The sequence below is a fragment of the Sinocyclocheilus grahami genome, unplaced genomic scaffold (genome assembly GCF_001515645.1).
Source record: "Sinocyclocheilus grahami isolate Dianchi unplaced genomic scaffold, SAMN03320097.WGS_v1.1 scaffold12.1, whole genome shotgun sequence".
Taxonomy (NCBI): domain Eukaryota; kingdom Metazoa; phylum Chordata; class Actinopteri; order Cypriniformes; family Cyprinidae; genus Sinocyclocheilus; species Sinocyclocheilus grahami.
Window position 1 is genome coordinate 535,768 of NW_015505191.1, and position 23,656 is coordinate 559,423.

General features: G+C 37.1%; 1 protein-coding gene across 6 annotated transcripts in view; it reads left to right on the forward strand.

Moving 5' to 3' along the window:
* Nucleotides 1–23,656, forward strand: part of LOC107596821 (rho guanine nucleotide exchange factor 28-like) — a 71,881-nt gene that overhangs the window by 9,403 nt on the left and 38,822 nt on the right. For 5 of the 6 annotated variants that reach the window (XM_016287670.1, XM_016287685.1, XM_016287700.1 and 2 more), the window contains exons 3-9: nucleotides 11,804–11,954; nucleotides 12,833–13,318; nucleotides 17,435–17,618; nucleotides 17,767–17,956; nucleotides 19,501–19,561; nucleotides 20,619–20,665; nucleotides 20,887–20,953. In XM_016287670.1, the coding sequence (XP_016143156.1) occupies nucleotides 11,804–11,954; nucleotides 12,833–13,318; nucleotides 17,435–17,618; nucleotides 17,767–17,956; nucleotides 19,501–19,561; nucleotides 20,619–20,665; nucleotides 20,887–20,953 (1,186 nt within the window). Of the gene's footprint in view, nucleotides 1–863; nucleotides 905–1,021; nucleotides 1,069–11,803; nucleotides 11,955–12,832; nucleotides 13,319–17,434; nucleotides 17,619–17,766; nucleotides 17,957–19,500; nucleotides 19,562–20,618; nucleotides 20,666–20,886; nucleotides 20,954–23,656 lie in introns of those variants that run through there. The other variant, XM_016287677.1, reaches the window with a different exon arrangement.

The window sequence follows — 23,656 nt, forward strand, 5'->3', positions numbered from 1 at the left end:
TCCAGGTAAAACTGAATTTGCTGGTGTGTGCAAGAGAGAGAGATCATGAAAATACTGCATTATTGCTCTTTCCAGTAAAAAACAAAAACCTGCATAGAAGTAACTAGAAAGATTCATAAAATATAATTATTCCATCATTTTTGGACTCCAGCACATCTGCTGGAATACTGTGGTGGGTTAGATGGAGAGAAGATATTCGTTCCCAGAGTTTGGGGCCTGGCTGGTTGGGATTGTGTAACAGTGGCTCAGTCTGTATCTAAAGGTCGATCAGAGCTGATGAGTCTCTGAGCTCCCGGCGAAACCATCTGACAACCATCTGTTTCTCTCTTAGCCTCATGTTTTCCTTATTTACGCATTCAATCTTGCACACACATACAAAATACATTTCGGATATGTTTACCAGGGGTGTTGGACTCCGTCTAACTATTCATGGTTTCTGTTTAAATGAATGAATTAGTTAGACAGAGAGAGGACTGCGTTTTGATGGACGCTGTGTTCTGACATTTGGGGGATCAAAAGATTAAGCCCTCTGTTGTCCGCACAGTCATGTGAACATGTCCCAATTAAAAGGCAAGGTTTTTGTTCCCATCCCTCTCGGAGGATTTGGCCTAATTAAAAGAGAAGTCAGGTGACTCTATAAAGAGTCAGTGAAATGAAAGGACAGACAAACAGACAGTGAGGTTTCATTGTGATGCCCTTGTTTTTCATGTTTATTTATGACTGGTCATAATAGACAGTCAAATGCACATTCTCTAGTGGCTTTTGGGTGCTTGTGTACTATATTATCTTTCTCCCTCTGAGCCAGCGTTCAGTTAAAATGTCATGTTTTGTTTTTGTGGTGAATAGACATTTGTTCTCTCAGAGTTCTGCAAACTGGTCTCCACATACTCTGCAGCAAACACATGTGAGGGTCTGTTCTGCTCATATGTAGTTATTTGTACAGATGTGTTTGGTTTAAGGTGGTGTATTTGTGGGTGTGTATCTTTGCTGTGTTTTATACATATGTACTTTCTCCTTTCAGGTGCTGCTGCAGTAATGGAGCTCAGCAGGGGAGAAGTGCCACTTTATGTGAGTCTGACAGAGCAATCTTCATTTTATTCCACGTTTCTTTCTCTCCCTCTTATTCTCTGTTTTTTTTCCAGATGTCCTTTTTCTCTCTGTTTAACTTATGAAATTCTATTCTTTCATTGTTCCTTTGGGATCTGTCCTTTTATTCTCTCTGACTTTACATGTACACATGTCTATGCATGAGAGAAAACTACTCTAGAAACTATTTTGGTCATCCAAGCTTCTGCATTTTGTGGACACACAGTGTCTCTCATAACTGCGTTGACATTCAGTTTATAATATAGAAAACACGAACGGAAAGTTTAACAAGTCTAACTGCCATAAATGGTGTGGTACAGTTTGTGTTTTCAGTTGCTCATTACCTTAGTCTTGTGAAATTGTCTGTTTGCAAATAGGTACAGTTGTGTCTTAAATAGATAGTTCACCCAAACATGAACATTCTGTGATCATTTACTCATCTTCATGTCGTTTCAAACCTGAATAACACATTTTTTGGGTGGACTATTCCTTTAAATTACAAACCTTCTCCTGTTGCAAATTTCTGGGGGCTTTTATGGCTATTTATTGTTTTTAGTCATTGCGACAGAGAACAAAAGAAAATGCTATCTCTAAGCCCTAAGATTTGTGATGAAATGGCACCTTACCTGACTGTCAACTTTTTAACTGGCTGTTAAATTATTTTTCCATTCATTAACTTCCTTAGATTATTACTAAGAAAACATTACACTACTGTAACAGTCTTTTTCTACCTTTTGTAATTATTTACAGCTCCCTCAACCTGAATTTCTAATGAAATAGCTTAAATGACATTTATATGTATGTATTTAGCAACCTATTTTATGGTAAGCCACTTGCAATATATCCAAGCCATACAGTTAAAACCATATGTGGATGATCGGGGAATCAAACCCATGACCTTGGGTCATGAAAACATAATCCAGTTTCTTATCTACGTGTTTTTTTCTATAGTATTTTACCAATACATTTTTACAAATCGACAGAAGCAATTCTGTTGGAGAAACCTGAGTCACTTCTTGCAAGTTTCAAACCTCCAACCTTTTTATTACTAGCCCAAAACTTTAAAACCGGGTCTACAGGAGTAGATGTTTGAGAGGTGTTGATCCCTGGACAGGAGGCTGTTGTGAATTCTGAAGCCTTCTTCATCGTTTGCTGGCTCATCTGTATAATCACAGTGTGTGGGGTGAACAAGGGAGTCGCACAATCCTTCTCTATGACCTCATTATGAAAGAGGGGCACTATGTGTTAGTTGTGTAAGCTTTTGAAGGTGTGTGTGACTGTGATGGGGATAATGTGTTATTGTAAGGGGAGATGTTGAGAGTTTATAGCAGACTTGCATAGTGTCAACTCTCAACTCCCAGTACGGCACTGCAGACAAACAGTCTTATTCACTCAGAGCTAAAAGCAATTAGTGTGTGTATGTGTGTGTGTTAAATGCTTTCAGGTGTTCCAGTGGTACCTTAGTGTGGTTTTTCACTTTCAGAGATGTGATTCTTGATCTGTAGGTCAGTCTGAACAAATGGTTTATACATGAACCAAAGGCGCATATTTGTTTCACACCAAAAATTACTCTAATCGCAAATTTTGTTGTCGTTGTTTTTGACAGAAGTCTCTTATGTTCTAAGGCTGTATTTATTTGATCAAAAACACCGTAAAAAAAAGTAATATTGTGAAATATTACAATTTAAAACAACTGAGATAACTGGGCATTTTAAAGTGTAATTTTATCTGTGTAAGCAAAATCTGAATTTTCAGCAGCCATTTACTCTAGTCTTCAGTGTCACATGATCCTTCAGAAAATAATTCTGTTGTACTACTTAATATTTTTGTGGAAAGTTATCTTTTTTATTTTTTATTTTTTTGATGAATAGAAAGTTGTAGTCCAAGTCTGTCGTTCTAAAACCTGGAAGAGAATTATAATTTTCCAGCCATGGGCTCATGGCACGAGCAACTTGGATGTGAGTTTACCCTTGAGGAAACAGACAAACGTTGTAGTCCTTATGGTTGAGCGTAACAAACTGCTGTAGTTGCTTCGCTGTTGCCATGACATTATAAATGAAGCGAGTGGGTGTGGACATTATTAACTGAAGTCATCATGACTGAACTGTAGGTTCTGTGTGTGTGTGTGTGTGTGTGTGTGTGTGTTAGCATGGCCTTTTGTGCCAGGGTGTGTCTGGATATTGTTGGCCAGACCCGAGTCTCACCTGGTGTGCAGAGCCATGAGGAATGTTTAATGAGTCAGTCAAGGAGAGCAAGTTTTAAATCACCTGGTAAAGCCTTTAATGTCACTAAAACGACTCTGAATGGTTTTCCTACCATATTAGAGCCCTAGTAACTTTAAGTAAGAGTGTATATGACATTACTAGATCTGTAATATCCATAAAAAATTAGTTTATTCAGAAATGTAATTTCTGTCACTGTCATCATTAACTCACCCTCATTTCAAAATGTCATTTCAAACCCATAAGACTTTTGCTCATCTTTAAAACACAAATGAAGATATTTTTAAGCTGTGAAAGTCTAAAAACCCAAAAATTTCATAAAGAGATAAAAAAAAAAATCTGAATGAATTGAGCAGTTTAATCCAAGTTGTCTGAAGAGATATGATTGTTTTTTATGATGAACAGAATTTAATTTAGGTTTTAATCACTTATAAACATTGATCTGCATACCTGAATAGAGCACAACAAATATGATGAATTGGAGAACATCGTTAAGAAAACAAACTACCATATTAGAGCCCTATTAATTATCATTGAGACTTTAAATTACATTGCTAGATCTGTAATGTACATTGAACATTTACACTCTTGGGTTAATTTGTGCAAACTGTTAGAACAGAGAGGTTATATAAACATGTCTTCTTGACTAGTTATGAATGATAAGAAGCAGCAGCAGAGATATGGAGACATGTTTGACATGTTTTGTTTTCCAAACATCAGTACAGAGATAGTAAAGTCTGGCTCTGTGTATGGTTTATTTTGTGAAGTGAGGAGAGCTGTGTTGATGTTTGACTGGAACAAACAGCATTGAGGAAAAGGCCTCTCTGTTTGTCTGTCAGGTATTTTTCCTGATAACACTGAATAAACTCCAGCTAGGGAACCACTGAGTGCTGAAAGTATGATAAAATAGAGTGAGTTTGGTTTTACCATATCTAGTGCTGTGGTTTTCAAACTTTTTGATGTCAGGGACCCCCAAATATAGTGCTTTCTGAAGGATCATGTGACACTGAAGACCGTGGGGTCAAAATGATCACAAGAACTGTGAGCAAAAATCCCAGAACCACACGGGGGGACCTAGTGAATGACCTGCAGAGAGCTGGGACCAAAGTAACAAAGGCTACATCAGTAACACACTGCGCTGCCAGGGACTCAAATCCTGCAGTGCCAGATGTGTCCCCCTGCTTAAGCCAGTACATGTCCAGGCCTGTCTGAAGTTTGCTAGAGAGCATTTGGATGATCCAGAAGAGGATTGGGAGAATGTCATATGGTCAGATGAAACCAAAATATAACTTTTTGGTAAAAACTCAACTTGTTGTGTTTGGAGGAGAAAGAATGCTGAGTTGCATCCAAAGAACACCATACCTACTGTGAAGCATGGGGGTGGAAACATCATGCTTTGGGGCTGTTTTTCTGCAAAGGGACCAGGACGACTGATCCGTGTAAACGAAAGAATGAATGGGGCCATGTATCGTGAGATTTTGAGTGAAAACCTCCTTCCATCAGCAGGGGCATTGAAGATGAAATGTGGCTGGGTCTTTCAGCATGACAATGATCCCAAACACACCGCCCGGGCAACGAAGGAGTGGCTTTGTAAGAAGCATTTCAAGGTCCTGGAGTGGCCTAGCCAGTCTCCAGATCTCAACCCCATAGAAAATCTTTGGAGGGAGTTGAAAATCCGTGTTGCCCAGCGACAGCCCCAAAACATTACTGCTCTTGAGGAATGGGCCAAAATACCAGCAACAGTGTGTGACAACCTTGTGAAGACTTACAGAAAACTTTTGACCTCTGTCATTGCCAACAAAGTGTATATAACAAAGTATTGAGATGAAATTTTGTTATTGACCAAATACTTATTTTCCACCATAATTTGCAAATAAATTCTTTAAAAATCCTACAATGTGATTTTCTGGATTTTTTTTCTCATTTTGTCTCTCATAGTTGAGGTATACCTATGATGAAAATTACAGGCCTCTCTCATCTTTTTAAGTGGGAGAACTTGCACAATTGGTGGCTGACTAAATACTTTTTTTCCCCACTGTATACATATTGGGTGGTTAATGTCAATTAAATCTGTATTTGATGTATTATTTAATTATCTGAATACTAATGGCTTAATATTAATGAAAATGAATGGCCATCACAAGCCTCTAGTGAAAAAAACTTAACTGTGATAGAGAGCATATAGTAGAGTAGGAAAGGAACTATTTCCCTATCTGCAATTTATAACACACAGAAATACTGGAACACATAAACAGTCAGTCAGAAATAGCCTTCACCTAATTCTCAGCCCTCATACAACAGTTTAACGGTCATGAAAGAGGAGTGATTTCACATTAATCATGAAAAAAAAATTAAATGATAAGATGTTGCTAAAAAGAACATTATTTTGTGTATTTGGTGTAATGAAATGTTTATGCAGTTTAAGGTAAAAAAAACACATTATTTTCCACACTGTACATTATTGTTTCTCCTCTATGCCCCGCCTTTCTGAAACGCGTCGATTTTAACAAAGCTCATCGGTCTGAAAAGCGAGGTGTGCTCTGATTGGCCAGCTATCCAGTGCGTTGTGATTGGCCGAATACCTCAAGCGTGTGACGGAAATGTTACGCCCCTCACCATACTGTGATGCCCTGTCCGGCCGGAGCGACGAGACAAAAACATTAAAACCCATTATAAACGAGACATTTGTTGCATCCAGTGGGGACATAATTACGGATTATAATGACTTATACTGTCTTTTTACACATTGCATCGCGCCGCGTAAACATAAAACCATGTCTGCATTTGTGACATGGAGACCTGCAGCTAGAGTGAGCAGAGGCTGGCGGCTAGAGTGAGCGGCGGCCTGCGGACTTGCGGCAACCACATGTGACGACCCCGGCTGGACTCCGCTTCGTCCACGGTGAAAGCCGATCCGGTGATCCACAGCGCAAAGTTGGTGTATTTCCTCAGCGACCAGCACGGGTCAGCTCTAGGCATGACGAAGCGGATATGTTTGGAAGGCCAAACAAAGTAGTTTCGCTTTCACAACGAAACGCAGCGTCTTCACGACATGGCGGCAGCAACAGTACTACAGCGAGAATAAAAGTTACACCTTCTTTCTTTGCGTGAACATATGGGCGGCGTTATGCAAATCTTCCCACATCGTGACGTAGACATGTGGGGGCGTGTTAGAACGAGCCGTTTTAAGTAGGCGTGGTTGACTCTTAACTTTTATAAAGAATATCTCTTTGGATTTGAGACTTTAGTCTTTGCAACTTTACAGATCTTCTTTATGCACCAAGAGCTTGTAACACTCCAAAGACAAAGGAAAAATTGAAATCGCATCATATAACCCCTTTAAGTTTGTATAAAACATATTTATTCATGTTCATTCATCAAGGTTTTGAGACATTGATCATGTTCTGCAAATTCTGTTAATAAATGAACAAAACATTTTATAATTTGCAGTTGTAGACATTTAAATGTTAAAATGATGACCGTAAAATGTAATGTTTAATTGTAGGTTTGCTTTGGTGTATAATAATGGTATCACCCATCCTTGAGTCATGTAATTGACTGAACCTCCAGTAAATATGTCACAATTAATATGTTTGTTTCTGGTTTTAAAGCGTTGGTACATTGTTCTGAAACTAACTCTACTGGTTAGAAACAGGAATAATTAAAACAAAATTGCTCAGACTTTGATCACTTAGTATTGCACCTATTTCTGAATGCCTTGACTAAAATGGTTTTATTCCAAGTCTTTAAAATTTGCTTTATTTTGTTACATTTTAAATGTTGTGTATCAGACTAGATGATGTAAACTGTGAGATGCACATACATCTGAAAAGATGGTAGAAAGACATAACTACTCAATAGCAATGCTAACCTAAACATGCATTTGGCCATGAATCCTGTTTGAACATGAGAACCCATACACACCCTTCTCAGATGTCATCGGTAAGGAAACACACACATGCCGTCCATAGGGACCAGTGTATTAGTGAGGTGTTTTTCTGAACTTGTCTGCAACCAGGTGCTGGAGACAATAACATCCCCTCATTGATCCAAAAAGTAGCCGCAGTAATTCAGCTTCTGCACTTTTCTTCATTCATAAGCCAGCATGACAACAAGACTAAACATAGGACCAAATATACACTTGCTAACTGCTCTGTTCCATCTGTTGCATACAATATTTGAAATATAATCATTAGGTTTAGTAAATATTGTTGATCTGACTATAGCATCATTTTCTAAATCAGTATTTTTGGCTTGTTTATATTTCATCTTTAAAATGTTTTTGTGTAGTCTTGCCTCAAAAAAAAAAAATCAAAATACATACACACAGGGCCATTCTTAGTTGACGTGGGGCCCCGTGCGAGGTAGGGAGCGGGTAGGGAGCCCTTGGTCCGTCCGCGGGGCCCCCTCAAGTGCGGAGCCTGGTGCGACCGCACCAATTGCACCCCCCTAAGGACTGCCCTGCATACACATGTATGTGTATATGTAACTATTTACTTTTTTTTTGAGTCTTTATTAACTCAATTGTTACATTATAAAGCAGCTGTTTTTCCACTCATATCAGAGTTATCCATGTCTTATGAATAATCTTGTCTTTTGGTTTTGTCTAGTTTCCAAATAAAGCAAGAAAATAATCAATTACCTTTTTTGTTTTTATTATTTACTTTACTGGGTTATCTAAAAATGGAAAGTACCACATGATGATTAAAATAGAAACCATTTTTAAACATGACTCATATTGTGATGCAAGATTTTGGCTACAATACCCATAATGTTTGCAAGCAGAACTAAAGCTGGATCTGTTAGATTAAGGACTTGAGAGTTTTACTGCTATGAAACGACAGCAGGACTGTGTGGGAAGAGAGAGGAACGCTGTCAATCTGCACAACTGAGAGACAGGGTGAAGAAAGAAAAGAGAGGAGGAGCAGAGAGAATCCCATGCTCATCATTCATCCCTATGTGCACTATACAGAGCCTGAGAAAATAGGAGAGACTTTACCTTTCCCCCATTCCCACACCAAACCTGCTCTGTATCCCTCCTCTCTCCCTCCATCACTATTTCTGCAGGGCCTCTTAAATGAGAGGAAGTGAGGGAGACGTCTGGTGAAGGAAGGCAAACAATCAAACGGAGGCTTTATGTTGAATGGAGGGAGAAAGAGAAAAGTGCCTTGTCACACGCATGCCTCCGGCGAGACTGAATTTACTGTTCACCTCCCTCTTTTACGGGGTGTTTCTTTGATCCAGGGTCTGTTTAATGAAATCAGAGCGTGGAATTATGGGTAAATGTCTATGGGCCGTGTGTGTTGGTAAGTGTGTGTGAATGCCTGCATTGATGATGAATGATTGTGCTTATGGATTTGTTATTTTTTGTCTGCTTTGTCTGCTCTGTCACCTGTATTATTTTAGGATAACTTTCCATGCTTCTGGATGTATTTTGTTTGAAATTTTGTGGCTCTTTACTTCTTCTCATGCATTTAGCACATTTGTTCTTTGTTTATTGTGTTCATACCATTCTGTAGTATGGTATTGGACATGAATATAAAGATGGTAACACTTCACTATACAGTTCATTTAGTAGCATTTACAACATGTATTCTGTCATGTTAAATTCAAATAGCCATATACAGTATTTGTAAACTTATTTAAATATTCTTGAGCCATTGATCTGTTAAACATCAGGCCTATAATGTTTGTTAATAACTAATGAAAGTTAAAATAATTAATCTTTTTTTTTTCCATGAGATCAGTCAAAAAAATATTGCATATTTTGATTGGAGGGAAAAAACATAAACTACTCATAGTAGATATTCAATGAAACAATAGAGCTGAGCACCGTATTAATCAAGATGCATGACCTCATACTTTTGATAATGAGTCCAGCCTCTGATTAATCACCCTAATTACTTTGTTTAAACAATCTAAAAATCAGCAGTTAAAACTCCCAGTATGAAATAAACAAACAACATTTTTTTTATCAATTTCCCATATTTGAAATTCATTGGTACTTTAACTTTGTTTACACTTCCTTTAGAATCTTATTTCAGAGTAAAGAAATTGCTTTATAATTAGGTTCAGTACCAGCACAATCAGTTTATTTTCATTTGTCTCTCATAGTGTCAGTCTGACGGTACTGTTGAACTGCAACAGCTGCATCTGAGATCAGAAAGACCCATTTACATAAACATGCAGCCTTGGCATAGACTTCAGATACACTTTAAATGAAGAATTACCTCTCTCTCGCTCTCTCTCTCTCACTCTCACACACACACACACACACACACACACGTGTCTGGTTCACTATCCTTGTGGGGACTCTCCATAGGCATAATGGTTTTTATACTGTACAAACTGTTTTCTATCGCTCTACACCAACCCTACACCTAAACCTACCCCTCACAGAAAACTTTGTGCATTTTTACTTTCTCAAAAAAATGAATTCTGTATGATTTATAAGCTTCTGTACCAATGGGGACCTCAATTTAGGTCCCCACAGTGACACAAGTCCCCATGAGTTGGTGTGTATTCAGGTTTAAGTCCCCACCAGTATAGAAAAAAATAAGTAAGTAAGTCACATACTTTACATTTGTCCCCAATAGAGTGGTGTGAAAAGTGTTGGCCCCCTTCCTGATTTCTTATTTTTTTGCATGTTTGTCACACTTTAATATTTCAGATCGTCAAACAAATTTAAATATTAGTCAAAGATAACACAAGTAAACACAACATGCAGTTTTTAAATAAAGGTTTTTATGATTAAGGGAAAACAAAATCCAAAACTACATGTCCCTGTGTGAAGAAGTGTTTGCCCCCCTGTTAAAACTGTGGTTTATCACACCTGAATTCAATCTCTCTAGCCACACCCAGGCCTGATTACTGCCACACCTGTTCGCAATCAAGAAATCTCTTAAATAGGACCTGCCTGACAAAGTGAAGTAGACCAAAAGATCCTCAAAAGCTAGACATCATGCCGAGATCCAAAGAAATTCAGAGACAAATGAGAAAGAAATTAATTGAGATCTATCAGTCTGGAAAAGGTTATAAAGCCATTTCTAAAGTTTGGGGACTCCAGCAAACCACAGTAGGCGCGTTTCCATTACAGATTGGCGCAAAACTTTGGCGATATTTTCTGAATGCTGATAAAAAAGTATTGCAAAATGACGCCGTTTCCATTAACCAATGTTATGCGGCTAAAACGTAACCTTTTGCCTCTCGCGATAAGTCATGGCAACGGATTTTGGTGGGATTTTGATGGATTTTGGCTATATTTATTCAAAGGAGGCATATGCATGTATCTTTACAGAAGCAGCAAAGAGAGCCGCTTCAGAAACGTGCGTGGCGTGGCTGCAATAAACCATAGACTGTATAAAAACATAAACACAAGCACTGCGTGGCCGTAATCAGCTTCAGTGGGCGTATCAGAGCCATACTGCACCGCAGACGTGTGCAGTGTAAATTGTCTTAAGTATTAATAGTAGGTAAAGTCCCTTATACTGGAGCGCGGCCACTTATGAAGTGTTTCTTAGAGGTTATAGTACATTGAAGAATGATCATATGACGCTGTAACAGACTCATTGCAAGTTATTGCAAACGCTTGATTGCAGTTGTTGCTGCTAAGGGTGGCCCAACCAGTTATTAGGTTTAGGGGGCAAACACTTTTTCTCACAGGGCCGTGTAGTTTTGGATTTAGCTTTCCCTTAATAATAAAAACATCTTCATTTAAAAACTGCATGTTGTGTTCACTTGTGTTCAAACATTAAAGTGTGACAAACATGCAAAAAAATAAGCAATCAGGAAGGGGGCCAACACTTTTTCACACCACTGTATATGGTTAAGTAGGTACACCTTTTCATAAAATGCTTAGTTAATATAGTTTAAATAAACAAAAATGTCCAATTGTGCATTATGCAGCAGTAACACTACCTACATGAGTTTGAGGATTTAGGACAGCTTCTGTTAAATGTTTTTTTTTCTCTGTGCTACAATCATGGCTAAGGCCTGATGAAGGCTGGGCTGATTGGTGGGTTGGTGGGTGTTTTTTTTTTGCTTTAAATTTACATCCTGATTTAGCTATGTCCTTTGCTGTAATGTTTATGCAAACAAGTCTGTACAGGAGGAGCCCAGTATTCAGTGAACAGGTGAAAATGGCTGGAGATAATAGAAAACATTTCATATCCTCCTTTTTCATCTAACTCTGCCAAATCAAAGACATTGGCGGTCTGGATTGCCCAACTCAACTCTCATACGGTCTCAGTTTTCAGTGTACTTCAGCACTGCACAACAAGAATCTCTCTCGTTCTTCTCTCTCTGTCATTATTTCTCTGTTTAGTTTCATTTTCATTTTCACTAACCTAACATTTCATTAAACTTTATTTGCCTGAATAATAAGCTCCATTTTCAAAGATTTGTCTTGGCTTTAAAAATAATTTTTTTGACACATTCATTATGGTATACGGTGTGTAACACAAATCATAATGTGGATGTAATTGTCTTTCTCTCAGGGTCAGGTGGAGGTCTGTGTGAAGCTGCAGGTGTCGCAGAGTGTTCAGGAAGAAGCTAACTACCATGTGGTCCTTGTGGGCTCATCTCTTCACCATGTAACCACAGCTCACAGGGCCGAGGATCAAGGCTCAATTAAATTCACTGTGCCTGGTGAGACACTAAACAAATCACAGAGTATAATAGTTGTATATAGAGCAATAATTTTCTTTGAATGTGTAAAGGCCTGCAAGATTGATAACTATAACAATAACTATATTGGCTGGAAACATGATTCCAATGTTATTGTTGCTCTGTGTTGTTATTGTTATAGTTGTAGTGTGGTCTTGCCTATTTTCACAGAATTAAAATGATTATTAAAACTTTATAGTTATAGTTACCTTTATGTTCACTGTCCTTGGTGTGAACAGGACTGTAAGGGGATTTCCTGTTGCCATGGAAAAGTATAGTGCTGTATAATAGTAGTGCTTGTTTGTATATGTTAGTGAATAAGTGTTTCTATGGACACAAATAGTTAGAAGGCAACAGATACCTGAAAGAAACAGTTCAGTCCTAAAACATAATGAAATAAAGATATGAGCTTATGTTACCTGATGGTTTTACGTGTCCGTGAAAGCAAAAATGAGCCAGTGCATGATTTCTTCCTATAATATCATGTCCCAGTGTTCATAACATCCTGTTTTTGTGTTTTGCCATGTGACCTGAATCAAGACAGTAACACAAGACAATACTGTGATGTACAAATAGTACCCTAGTTTTTTGTTTTTCAGACATATTAAAGGACTTGTCCTTTCTTCAGCAGCCTTTAGTTTAAAATGCTGTAAAACAAAGCTAAACAAAAAGACAAATGACAAAATATTAAAAAGTAGACCAAGCATCTGTCGGGGAACATTGAGGGAAACAAACAAAATAAAGCAAATACAGTATGATTAGACAACCACGTAAACATGATCAAAATGTAGTTCATGATGAGCAGATGGAAGAGGTATCATTTAACATATTTGAACCTTTCTCACCTTTTCTCCATCAAGGCCACGATGTTCCAGAGAAAGTATCTGTGGAGGTTTACTGCTGTTCGAGGGACAGCGGGAGTCCCATCAGCCTCCTCTGCAATTCAGGACAGCTCTCTCTGGAGTACATATGGGATGAGGCACAAGAGGTGGCGGAGCAGCTCATGAACTTGACATCCAGCAGCTATCAGGATATCCTAAGGAAATTCTGCCCAGAGAAAATGTTTTCATCTGAGACTAACCGTTTAGACCAGACTGGCCAGCATGGGACAGATGGGGTTTGCGATCCAAAGGAATTATTTCGATTGGAAAGCCTAGCAGAACAGGGGCTCAGTATTTGTGAACAGGGGAATTTCAGCCAGAGAGAAGCCTCAGGAACATCAGAGTTTAATCCAGAGCACAGATGCACAGTGGGACAACACAGTGCAGTTGATGAAAAAATCACACAGGCCCTGGCTAACTTGCACTTTCTGGGATGGGACAGCCAAGCTGGACAGGAGAAGCAAGGTCAGTCAGTTTCACTTTGTCGTTACTGCTAACCTTTATTTTATTCCTGTCTACTACACTAGATTCTGACCGTTATGTACAAATAGATTGGGCAAAGACTTCAAACAAATTAGTTCTCAGAAAAAAGTACACTTCAAAGCACCGTAACCCAGACTGCCGTTTTATTCATGTGATTTATGTTTTGGAAACACAGATCACCTTTCTGAAACGTTTAGAGCCTCTTGTGATCTTTACAGATGTGCCATTGCCATTTAAGATACTGCTTGAATGGACTGTATGAATTACATTCTGATTGCATTATCCATGTGGGTGTATAACTAACTTTTGTTTTGGACTGGTTTAGATGTATGGAGCTCTGCACCATGTTTGTTATGGCTCGTTAGTGGAACACAGGATTAAATTCAACAGCACTTTAGTTACAACTGAGTAACTCTAAGTAATATTGTTTTGTGTTCTCTTAGAATCTAGACTCATTAAAGTGAATGGTTTTAGGGTCCTCGGCCAATTAGTCTGTGCATAATATATATATATATAATGTGTATAATATGTGTGTGTGATCCTGGACCGCAAAATAAGGTCCATTTTTTTTAATTGAGATTTATTACTGAATAAATAAGCTTTCCATTCCATTGCTTGTTAGGCTAGGGCAAGATTTGGCTGAGATACAACTATTTGAAAATCTGGAATCTGAATTAAAATATTGAGAAAATTGCCATTAAAGTTGTCCAAATGAAGTTTTTAGCAATGCATATTACTAATAAAAAATTTATATTATTGCTACAAATATACCTGTGTTACTTATGACTGGTTTTGTGGTCCAGGGTCACATATATAATATATATATATATGTGTGTGTGTGTGTGTGTGTAAATGTTTGACACAAAAATTTAAAAGAAAAAAAACATTTAGGATTTTTATCCACGTCTTAGTTTTTTGTGCAATGGGGATTTCCAATTTGAGGAAACACTGTTGCGTCAGAGCAGGTTATCAGGATGAGTGTTAGGAACATGCTTCTCATGTGACAGAGAGCCAATATAAACAAACAGTGATATAGACTAAAATAGTGCACAATAATTTGACTAGTCTTGTTGGCCAGAGCCCAGTTTTAGCATAGCCGTTTTACTAATTAATTAATATTGTTCATGCAATATTTTATTTCACATACATGATCTATGTTTCTTTAAAAGTGTTTTAATAGGTGTGTTCTGTTTGAATTATATATTGAAATGTATTTGTGTGTATTTACTTTTTTTCTTATGTTTGGCTTCATTTAATTACAGTAGAATTAGGAAATCTTCAGAATTAGGAAATCTTACACAATATAAATATAATTCCTATTGGTTTATACATGCATATTGATAAGAAAAATGTTCAATGCAGAATATTCTGAAATGAAAATAATAATGCTATATAGAGTCTTCTTTTGATTATAGCAATATTTTAATATGGACAGTAGATTGATGTTTTATATATAAATAAGTTAGCGTATATAAATAATTTAATGTATATTTATATATAAATAAGTGTGTGTGTGTGTGTGAAATACAGTGCAGTGTAGTAGTTGTTATGGTCTGGAGTTACAGTATGTCTTAGTGAGAATGGATACAGTGCCCGTTCCATCATGGAACATTAACTAATTTCTTGAACAGTGAGAATGGAGAGAGATTTAAAGAATGTCTCTAGTGCACACGGGGCCTCTTACATAACACTAGCGATTATTTGCAGTAAATTGCACAGCTGAATTAGCGTTCATTTCGTTGCTTTGTCTGAAGAACAGCGTGTCAGCTTTAATTAATGACAGCACTCTTTAGCAACATTCTTGTTAGTCTCAGGGAAAGTAACAGTAATTTATGGCACAAGTGTTACTGCTTGTTTTAAGTGTATCAAAACAACCTGGACATTCACTTATTGGATATGAATATGTTTATCTAATCCTTTAAATTAGTTGCATTCCCCTGAGAACTATTGTTGTTGGCAGTTTGCTGAGAAAAACAGCTTTAGCATGCTGCACTTTAGAAATGTCACCAACAAACATCAGGCAACAGCAATCCTTTATCTCTCAAACAAATAACTGGTTCGGTTCCTGCAACTTCTTGCAAAATATATAAGTGACGTGCTTGCAGAGCAGTGAGAGCAGTGTGATTTGGCTATGGAAATGTTGCCTCACCTCGCTGACAAATCTCTTTTAAATCAAAACAGCAGTTCGACTACCACTATCAGCATGAGCAAAGAGTCGTAGACATCTGTTCAATCAATTACTGTGCATGTGTGTGCAGTGCTTTACAAACACACCAGTCCAGTTTAGAGTCCCCTCTTTAGTTTGTCTGTCAACACCCAGTAACTTGTCCTCAGTTCCACTGAACTAGGACAAAGAAAATAATCCCACACCTATTCAAGGCTTTATCCACTTGATTCTTTATATCCTGAACCTCCTGAATTTCGTTCATATGAAGATGAACTGATTGTTTATGATGAGTCTACTTGATGAAAATCATTTTGAATTTGTGTTTGCGGAGTATCGTGATAACCTGATGAGCAGGTTCTACACAATAAATATCTGAGGCCCACGCACACTTATGGGAAACACTAAAACAATAAAGTGGAAAACAGAAAAGGTGCCACATTCATTGTAGTTTGAAGGCCGGATTGAATAAAAAATTAATTTCTTAAAATCATCTAAAAGGCTGACTGGACTCCTCCATGGACCGTCTTTGACACCCCTTTATTATACATATAGAGAGACTATGTGCAAAGTGCTTGCCATAAGTGTTTGTCACCCTACCACATATTTATGACCAGATGTGTACCACACAGGGATTAGCTTTCTGTTTGAACTCTAAGCTATCAATGTGGATGTCCACATTACTAATGTCCACAAGGGTATTACTTTTTTAGACCGCATTATACCTGTTATCAGACTGCTGCTTGTTTGCACAGAGCACAAAGCACAGAGGGGCTCGCATACAAATAACAAAACAACATCTTGTGTATATTTTAGAACTTTTACACTAATATGCCAAATGGGCTCCTGATTTCTTATAATTGTGAAGATTTTATTATTATTATTATTATTATTATTTGACAGAATCTCCCTATGGGAGCATGCAAAAGGCTTTCTCTTAAAACAAATTAAAATATATTAAAAGTTATTGAAATTTGTGTGTGGTTTAATATACCGTATATTCCTCAATAGGAATAATATTTATTGATGGGAAAAAAGATTAATGATGAGAAAAAAAAATGATGTTACGCAATAAACTAAATCTGGGGGTGGAATTAAAGAGAACTTTGCCATGCATCACTGCAAAGCATGACACACTCTCTACAAATTACAATATCATGCCTACTACATATAGGGGTGGGTGATATACCGCTAGACACTATTAACTGAGAAAGAAAATAAATGTGTAACAGTATATTGGATCCAGGCAGCTCTTAAAGTGATAGCACTCTAATATTCCTGCAGTCTGTCATTCATCATGTTAATCAAATAACAAAAGAGAGAAAATCTCTCACTGCTCTTGAGTAAATCACTTTTGTAACTTTAATAAGAAGAAATATATTTAGTTTACACAGTGAATATGCAGTGTTTTTATATATTTTATTACTTTATACAATGTATGTAGCATTTCTTATTTATTTGTTCTACTGTAGTTTTTTAATCTATTGCTTGTAATTAGTTTATTATTCGTATTTACTCACTTACTGTTTTCCGCAGTGATGTTTTTTTTTTTTAAGGCTAGTATTGTTTTTTTTGTGATATTGACACTGGTGATAAGAATTATGAAATTTCTATGGTATCAAAAATTTTTATATCATAAAGACCTTATTTAAAGCATAAATAACTATATTGTTATATATGTTGTTACCGTGAAATAAAATTACTCGTATCGTGATATTAGATTTTGGTCATATCGCCTACCCACACTACTTTTATGCTTGTACACCTCATAAATAGCTAATTTCCCCCAAAATAGGAAAGGGAGAGTTTTTTTTTTATTGTATTTGTCAGTGAAATGAAATAAATAGAAAAATAACCTCTTTTATAAATATAAAAAATTATACTGTGAAAAAGTTTCCCAAGTCTGATTATTTATCGTTCTCTGTCTCTTTTAGATCTCCTTTCCAGGGCAACGCCTCTACATGTGGCTATACATATGGGGTTCCCCCACCTCATTCACTTCCTCCTCCTGGAGTCTGAAGGTCAGAGGATGGTTCCCATAGTCGACAAGGAAGGCCATAGTCCTCTCACGCTGGCTCAGAAGCGCGGAGACCTGACGCTCATCAGCGCTCTAACAGAGTGAGTCACTCTGTCCAGCCTGACACAATACACTATAATTAGATTACATGAGAAAAAGATCCATTAATCACTGATGTGTCACCTCAGTCATTGATCCAGTGTACAGTAGGGGCTGAGTTTCATGTGTCTTATGACTGTGTATGATCAGTCCCTCGAGTTGCAGTGCATGGAGGCCAGTGTGGATGTATCAGATATGGACAGACGGCTCTCACCAGCTTCGTATCTGCCCTGTCACCGAATCTATTAGTCTGACTGTGAATAACAGCACATATATAGATGCACAGCACAGTATCCAGCTGTACAGAGAGAAGAGCAGAGAGCCAGATGCACTTGCAAGGGTGAGTCTGCATTGAACACCAATTTCAAGGAAACTCTTTCTTTGCTTCCTGTCTATTGTAGAGCTATCAAAAGAATGTGGAAATCTCATGGTTATTGTTTGCAAAAGGAAGGACTGAGAAAAGACAGGCAACAAAAACAACAGAGAGGATCAAAATTACTATTTTTACTTAAATGTAGTGGTTATTTATAGCAATAAAGACAGAAGAAAATAACTACTAAGATGAGCCTAAACAGTCTGGTTTCAAATTTTTGTTTTTCACTGTTAGTGACTCTCTGAAAATCTTGGACATTTTTTAATCTCTGCTTAAAAAGCGGTGTATAAGGAACAGAAAAAATATTTTTGACTAAGCTTCACAATAAGCTTTTCTGATTATTTTCTGCTTTTTGCTCTTATAAAGTTTTACCAGTTAAAAGGAAACTATAATTTCCTTTCAAATACAAATTTCAAACACTCTCCCAATTTGCTGGTGATTCAGATCAAAGGTTCAGCTGGTTAGCATAGACCTGTTAGCCTCTGCTGGTAAATGCTGTAAATACATCATCTGGACCCCAAAATCATCTCTCTATTGACAGTTATTCAAAATAATTCAAAATGATCTGTGTATTTTGAGTAAATATATGGCTAATATTCATTTTATTATGGATTAAATATTTTATGTGCTTACCATATGTTATGGAAGAGAATGTATTTTAACACACCAGGTGAAATAATCCCCAGTTTGAAATACACCTCAGCTGTCCACCCCTCTCTTCATTTTTCATCATAAACCTCTAAGAGCAGGTTACAGGAGAATGATGTGTGAAACAGAGTTTTATGAGTCTATAAATGACTAAAGTCATAACTTTGGAAACTTTTATTGCAGTTTACAGTATCGTTTACAGGTATTGCTTTGAGCAGCAGACTGGTATTTCTCATATAACAGCTGCTGGCAGACAGAACAAGATCACTAGAGAGATTACAAGTGCTGTAACTCATGTACCTGTGATGGTTCTCTAAACTGTTTTTATAAGTAATTTTACATAGTTTAATAAGTAAATGTACAGTACCATTTAAAGGTTTAGGATTGGCTTTTAAATGTTTTTTAAAAAAGTATCTTATGCTCATCAAGACTGCATTTATTTGATCAAAAATACAGTAAAATATTTTTGAACAATCCTTACATTTTTCTATTTTAATGTATTTTAACATGTAATTTATTCCTTTCACTTTTGATTTATTGCATCCTTGCTGAATAAAAGCATTAATTTCTTAAAAAAATCTTTCTGACCCCAACCTTTTGAATGTAGTATATGTCCATTTAAAATAAGATTTTTAAAATGCTTTGTTGACCTTGTGTTTGGGATTTCCATAACATATGTGTATAAATCCATGGGAAAGCATCAATGTATAGTCAGATCAGATCAGATTAATTACAACCATTATGTGAATTATTCACAAACCAAAAAGGTTGATCAGGAATCCACTTCATTCCTAACAGTTATTCCACTGATGTCAAATGCAAATGTGATTCTGTATCAGACCTGACAGTTTAACACGTCACAGGTGGGGCGACTGAGTGAGCCGTCAGAAGAGCGCATGCACAGGTCTGATGTATGTGATACAGGTAAGCCAGAGCTAATTTCTATGCATTTTACCCCAATACACAGACTAAAATGTCTGTCAGTTTTTTTATTTTATTTAAATTTTTTTTACCCTTGTTAGCAATAATAAACTCAATCTGAACTATTAAACTAAAATTTTCAGCAGCAGTCTGGGATTTCAACTGATATTTGTGTATTTCTGGAAATTAGATATAAGACGTGTGGTGAGAATTCAAACTCCACAAGATCAGTTCTGGCCATAATGTTCATATTATTATTTTTCACTTTATTTTAGTCCTCCTGTCTTGGGTTTATTTTATGGCTAGTTTCTATATTTTGCTCTTGCCAAGGTCTTATCACGTTTCATCCTGCTGATGTGATAAATTTTCTTCTCTTCTGGCTCTCACTTAACCTCAATCCTCCTTCTGTTATTCCACTTTCTCTTTTTCTGTTTGTCTCTTGTTCCTTTCCCTCTTCTTGACCCCAGCTCTCCCCACACCCGACTCTCTCTCTCTCTCTCTCTCTCTCTCTCTCTCTGTCTGTCACTGTGAGTTAGGTCTGGCAGGGTTGTTAGAGTACATTGGGTGAATTTGGCTTAGTCAGGAGGACATTGTGGTAGAATGTGCGATGAGGAGTACACACACACTAATACACACACATACACAGAGCAGTCTTTGTGAGTTACCTCCGGCTGGTTTCCCAAACATGTCCAGTATGAGGAGACACATTCCTCCTGGGTGGGCCGAGAGACAGAGACACTATATGTTTGGGAGGGGTAAGAGAGGACAAAATGAGAGAAATAATCTGCCTATAGTTCGACAGATCAAGAAGGAACGGCGTGATGTAAATGCTGTAAAGAGACACAGAGAGATTGCCAGCTTGTTGTGTTGACCGCAGGAGCCTCAGCAGGTTTAGCCTCTATGACCCTGTGAACTTAATGTGCAGACACTTCCTGTCACTGCTTACCATGGTGATAGGTGTCTCAGTTTTCCAGCAGAAAGGCTTGTTTGTGCTCAAGTTGGCAATCGTGTACAAGTGGAAATCAATTTTTGTGTTGTATTTGTTGTTTCTGCTCCTCAGATTTGAACAGCCAACTGAGAATCGAGGATGAAGCCCTGGTGGATAGTGTGAGTGGAGTTATTTTTGTGTGTGAGTGTGTCTCTGTCAATTCCTGGAATCAGAAACACAATAATGGATCACTTAGTCTTTTTTAGACCTGCCATATGTGTGTTTTTCTGTTTGCTAATGGACAGATGTTTATGCCCGTGTTCTTATTTTGGTCTGTTTTTGTTCTTGAAAATGGCTGAACTGTGGTGTGTGAGTGTGTTTTTCTCGTCTTGTTTGTCAGGTCTTTGAAGAACAGCTTGTTCTCTGTCTGGATGAAGAGGACGAAGATCTAAACACATTTAACTCAGGTACACATGCATACGTCCAAGGAATAGTTTTATTTTCCACAAAAATGTTATGCACCACAACTGATTTAAACACTGATAATAATGTTTGAAAAGCAAATCCGCGTATTAGAATGATTTCTGAAGGATCATGTGACCCTGAAGACTGGAGTAATCATGCAATTTTGCCATCACAGGAATAAATTACATTTTAAAATATATTAAAATAAAGATGAGTTATTTTAAATTGTAGTAAAATTTCACTATATTGCTGTTTTTACTGTATTTTTGAACAAACAAATGCAGACTTCTTTCAAAAACAGTAAAAAAAAATCTGACCAACTCTGAACTTTTGAACAGTAGTGTAGTTGTAATGGTAGTCGGTGGAGTTTGAAATGACTAATTTTAATGTGTTTTTCTCTTTTAATAATCAATATTTCTTTTAAGGGCCCTCTTGAAATCTTTTTCATTGAGCTTGTTGCAGTGCAATTTTGCCATCACAGGAATAAATTACATTTTAAAATATATTAAAATAAAGATGAGTTATTTTAAATTGTAGTAAAATTTCACTATATTGCTGTTTTTACTGTATTTTTGAACAAACAAATGCAGACTTCTTTCAAAAACAGTAAAAAAAAATCTGACCAACTCTGAACTTTTGAACAGTAGTGTAGTTGTAATGTTAGTCGGTGGAGTTTTAAATGACTAATTTTAATGTGTTTTTCTCTTTTAATAATCAATATTTCTTTTAAGTGCCCTCTTGAAATCTTTTTCATTGAGCTTGTTGCAGTGCGTTATGGTTCATTAGAATCTGACTAATGCAAAAGAAGTGATTATAGCAGGCAGCATAATTAAGTTACTTAATGTGTCTTTAAGGAGCTCACTAGGTTTTCAAAAGACCATTTAAAATGTTGTAATTTAGATTATGGAATTGAGTAGGGAAAGGTCATGTGTCATGTTGGTTTTTTGATGTCGATATGGTACAAGCCATTTTTGCTTTGTTTCAATAGACTTTCTGTTTGGACTGGAGAGACATTTTTAATGGCCTATGAACAGAGGTGGGCAGAGTATCTCAAAACTGTACTCAAGTCCAAGTAATTATAGAAATAATTACTTTAGTACTCAAGTAGCGAGTTGCTAGTTACTTTGGATCATATTTGGATATAACTACTTTATTATACGTATCTGTTTTAATATCAGATTTAACAAATTTCTTCAAACAATCACAATACTATATACTGTTACCAATTAAATGTTTTTCAACATCAACGAAAGCCAGGCACTCAATAGAGGGTGAAGCTGCAATATTATATAGATTATATAAAGAAAGCGAGCAAAGGAGCGGTTCATGAATTTATTCTAATGTGAATTATGCACTTTTCGCGGAAACTCCCGTTATAATAACTACACTGCAAAATCATTTTTTTCATCATTTCTGTAGTTTGTTGTTTATGCTGATGAGAGAATTCAGAATTCAATCAATGAGTATGTGTGCTGAACAGTTCTCCGTAGTGATGGATCAAAATGCCTCTGATTGGTTATTTTGCATTCATAAGCTCAACAGAAACACGTGTGATTGGTTATAATGCTCAATGCTGCAAACTGCACTTAAAAAAGAAATCTGATGCAACGTAATAAAGCAAATATACTGTAAATGTAATGCTGCAATTAACACTTTTCATTCATTTCACATTGCACTTTAATCATGACGGTCCTAATAGATCTAGGGTCCTATTTTAACGATCTAAGCGCATGGTCTAAAGCGCACGGCGCAGGTGCACTTAAGGCGTGTCCAAATCCACTTTTGCTAATTTAACGATGGGAAAAATGGTCGGCGCACCCGGCGCATGGTTTAAAAGGGTTGTCCCTATTCTCTTAATGAGTAATGGGTGTGTTTTGGGCGTAACGTGCAATAAACCAATCAGAGTCTCATCTCCCATTCCCTTTAAGAGGCAGTTGTGCTCAGGCAGTGCTATTTACACAGCGGAATTTGCAAGCGCAAAGACTGAACACGTCTCCAGAGAGGAAACGGATCTGCTCGTGCGCGAGAAAATAGGTAGCCTAATTCTGATACATGCAATGACTATCCATATATCCATTTATATTTATGTAGCCTACACAATAATAATCTTTTACATTGTAATCCTTTCATTTTTAATATTTGGCATGTTTGTGTGCGTCTGTGCGTCCCTGTGTGTGTAATAAGCAGAGTGTACGCGCTCTGTGGACCTGCCTATACTAACGTGTTCTTTAAATAACAAAAAAACTACTGCACCATTGACTTTAGACCAGGTTTTTGTTGGTCAATGGGGCAGTCTATTTCATTTGCCACAAAATAGCAATGCGCCAGCAATGCACCTGAACACACCTCGTTTTCAGACCAGCACGCCCATGGGTGCACAAATGGGCGCAAATGCATTTGCTATTTAAACAATATGCCGCAGGACGTGAAAATGACAACTGCGTCAGGCTAAAACTAGCAAAAACACTTGCGTCGCGCCCAGAGGCGGACAGTAACTAAGTACATTTACTTGAGTACTGTACTTAAGTACACTTTTTGAGTATCGGTACTTTACTTGAGTATTATTTTTTCTGGGAACTTATGACTTTAACTTCACTACATTTGAAAGACAAATATTGTACTTTTCACTCCACTACATTTCTATCAAGATCCTCAAAGTAGAAAGTTGTTGTAATGTAGCAGCTTTGAAAGTCAGTGGGTGATTT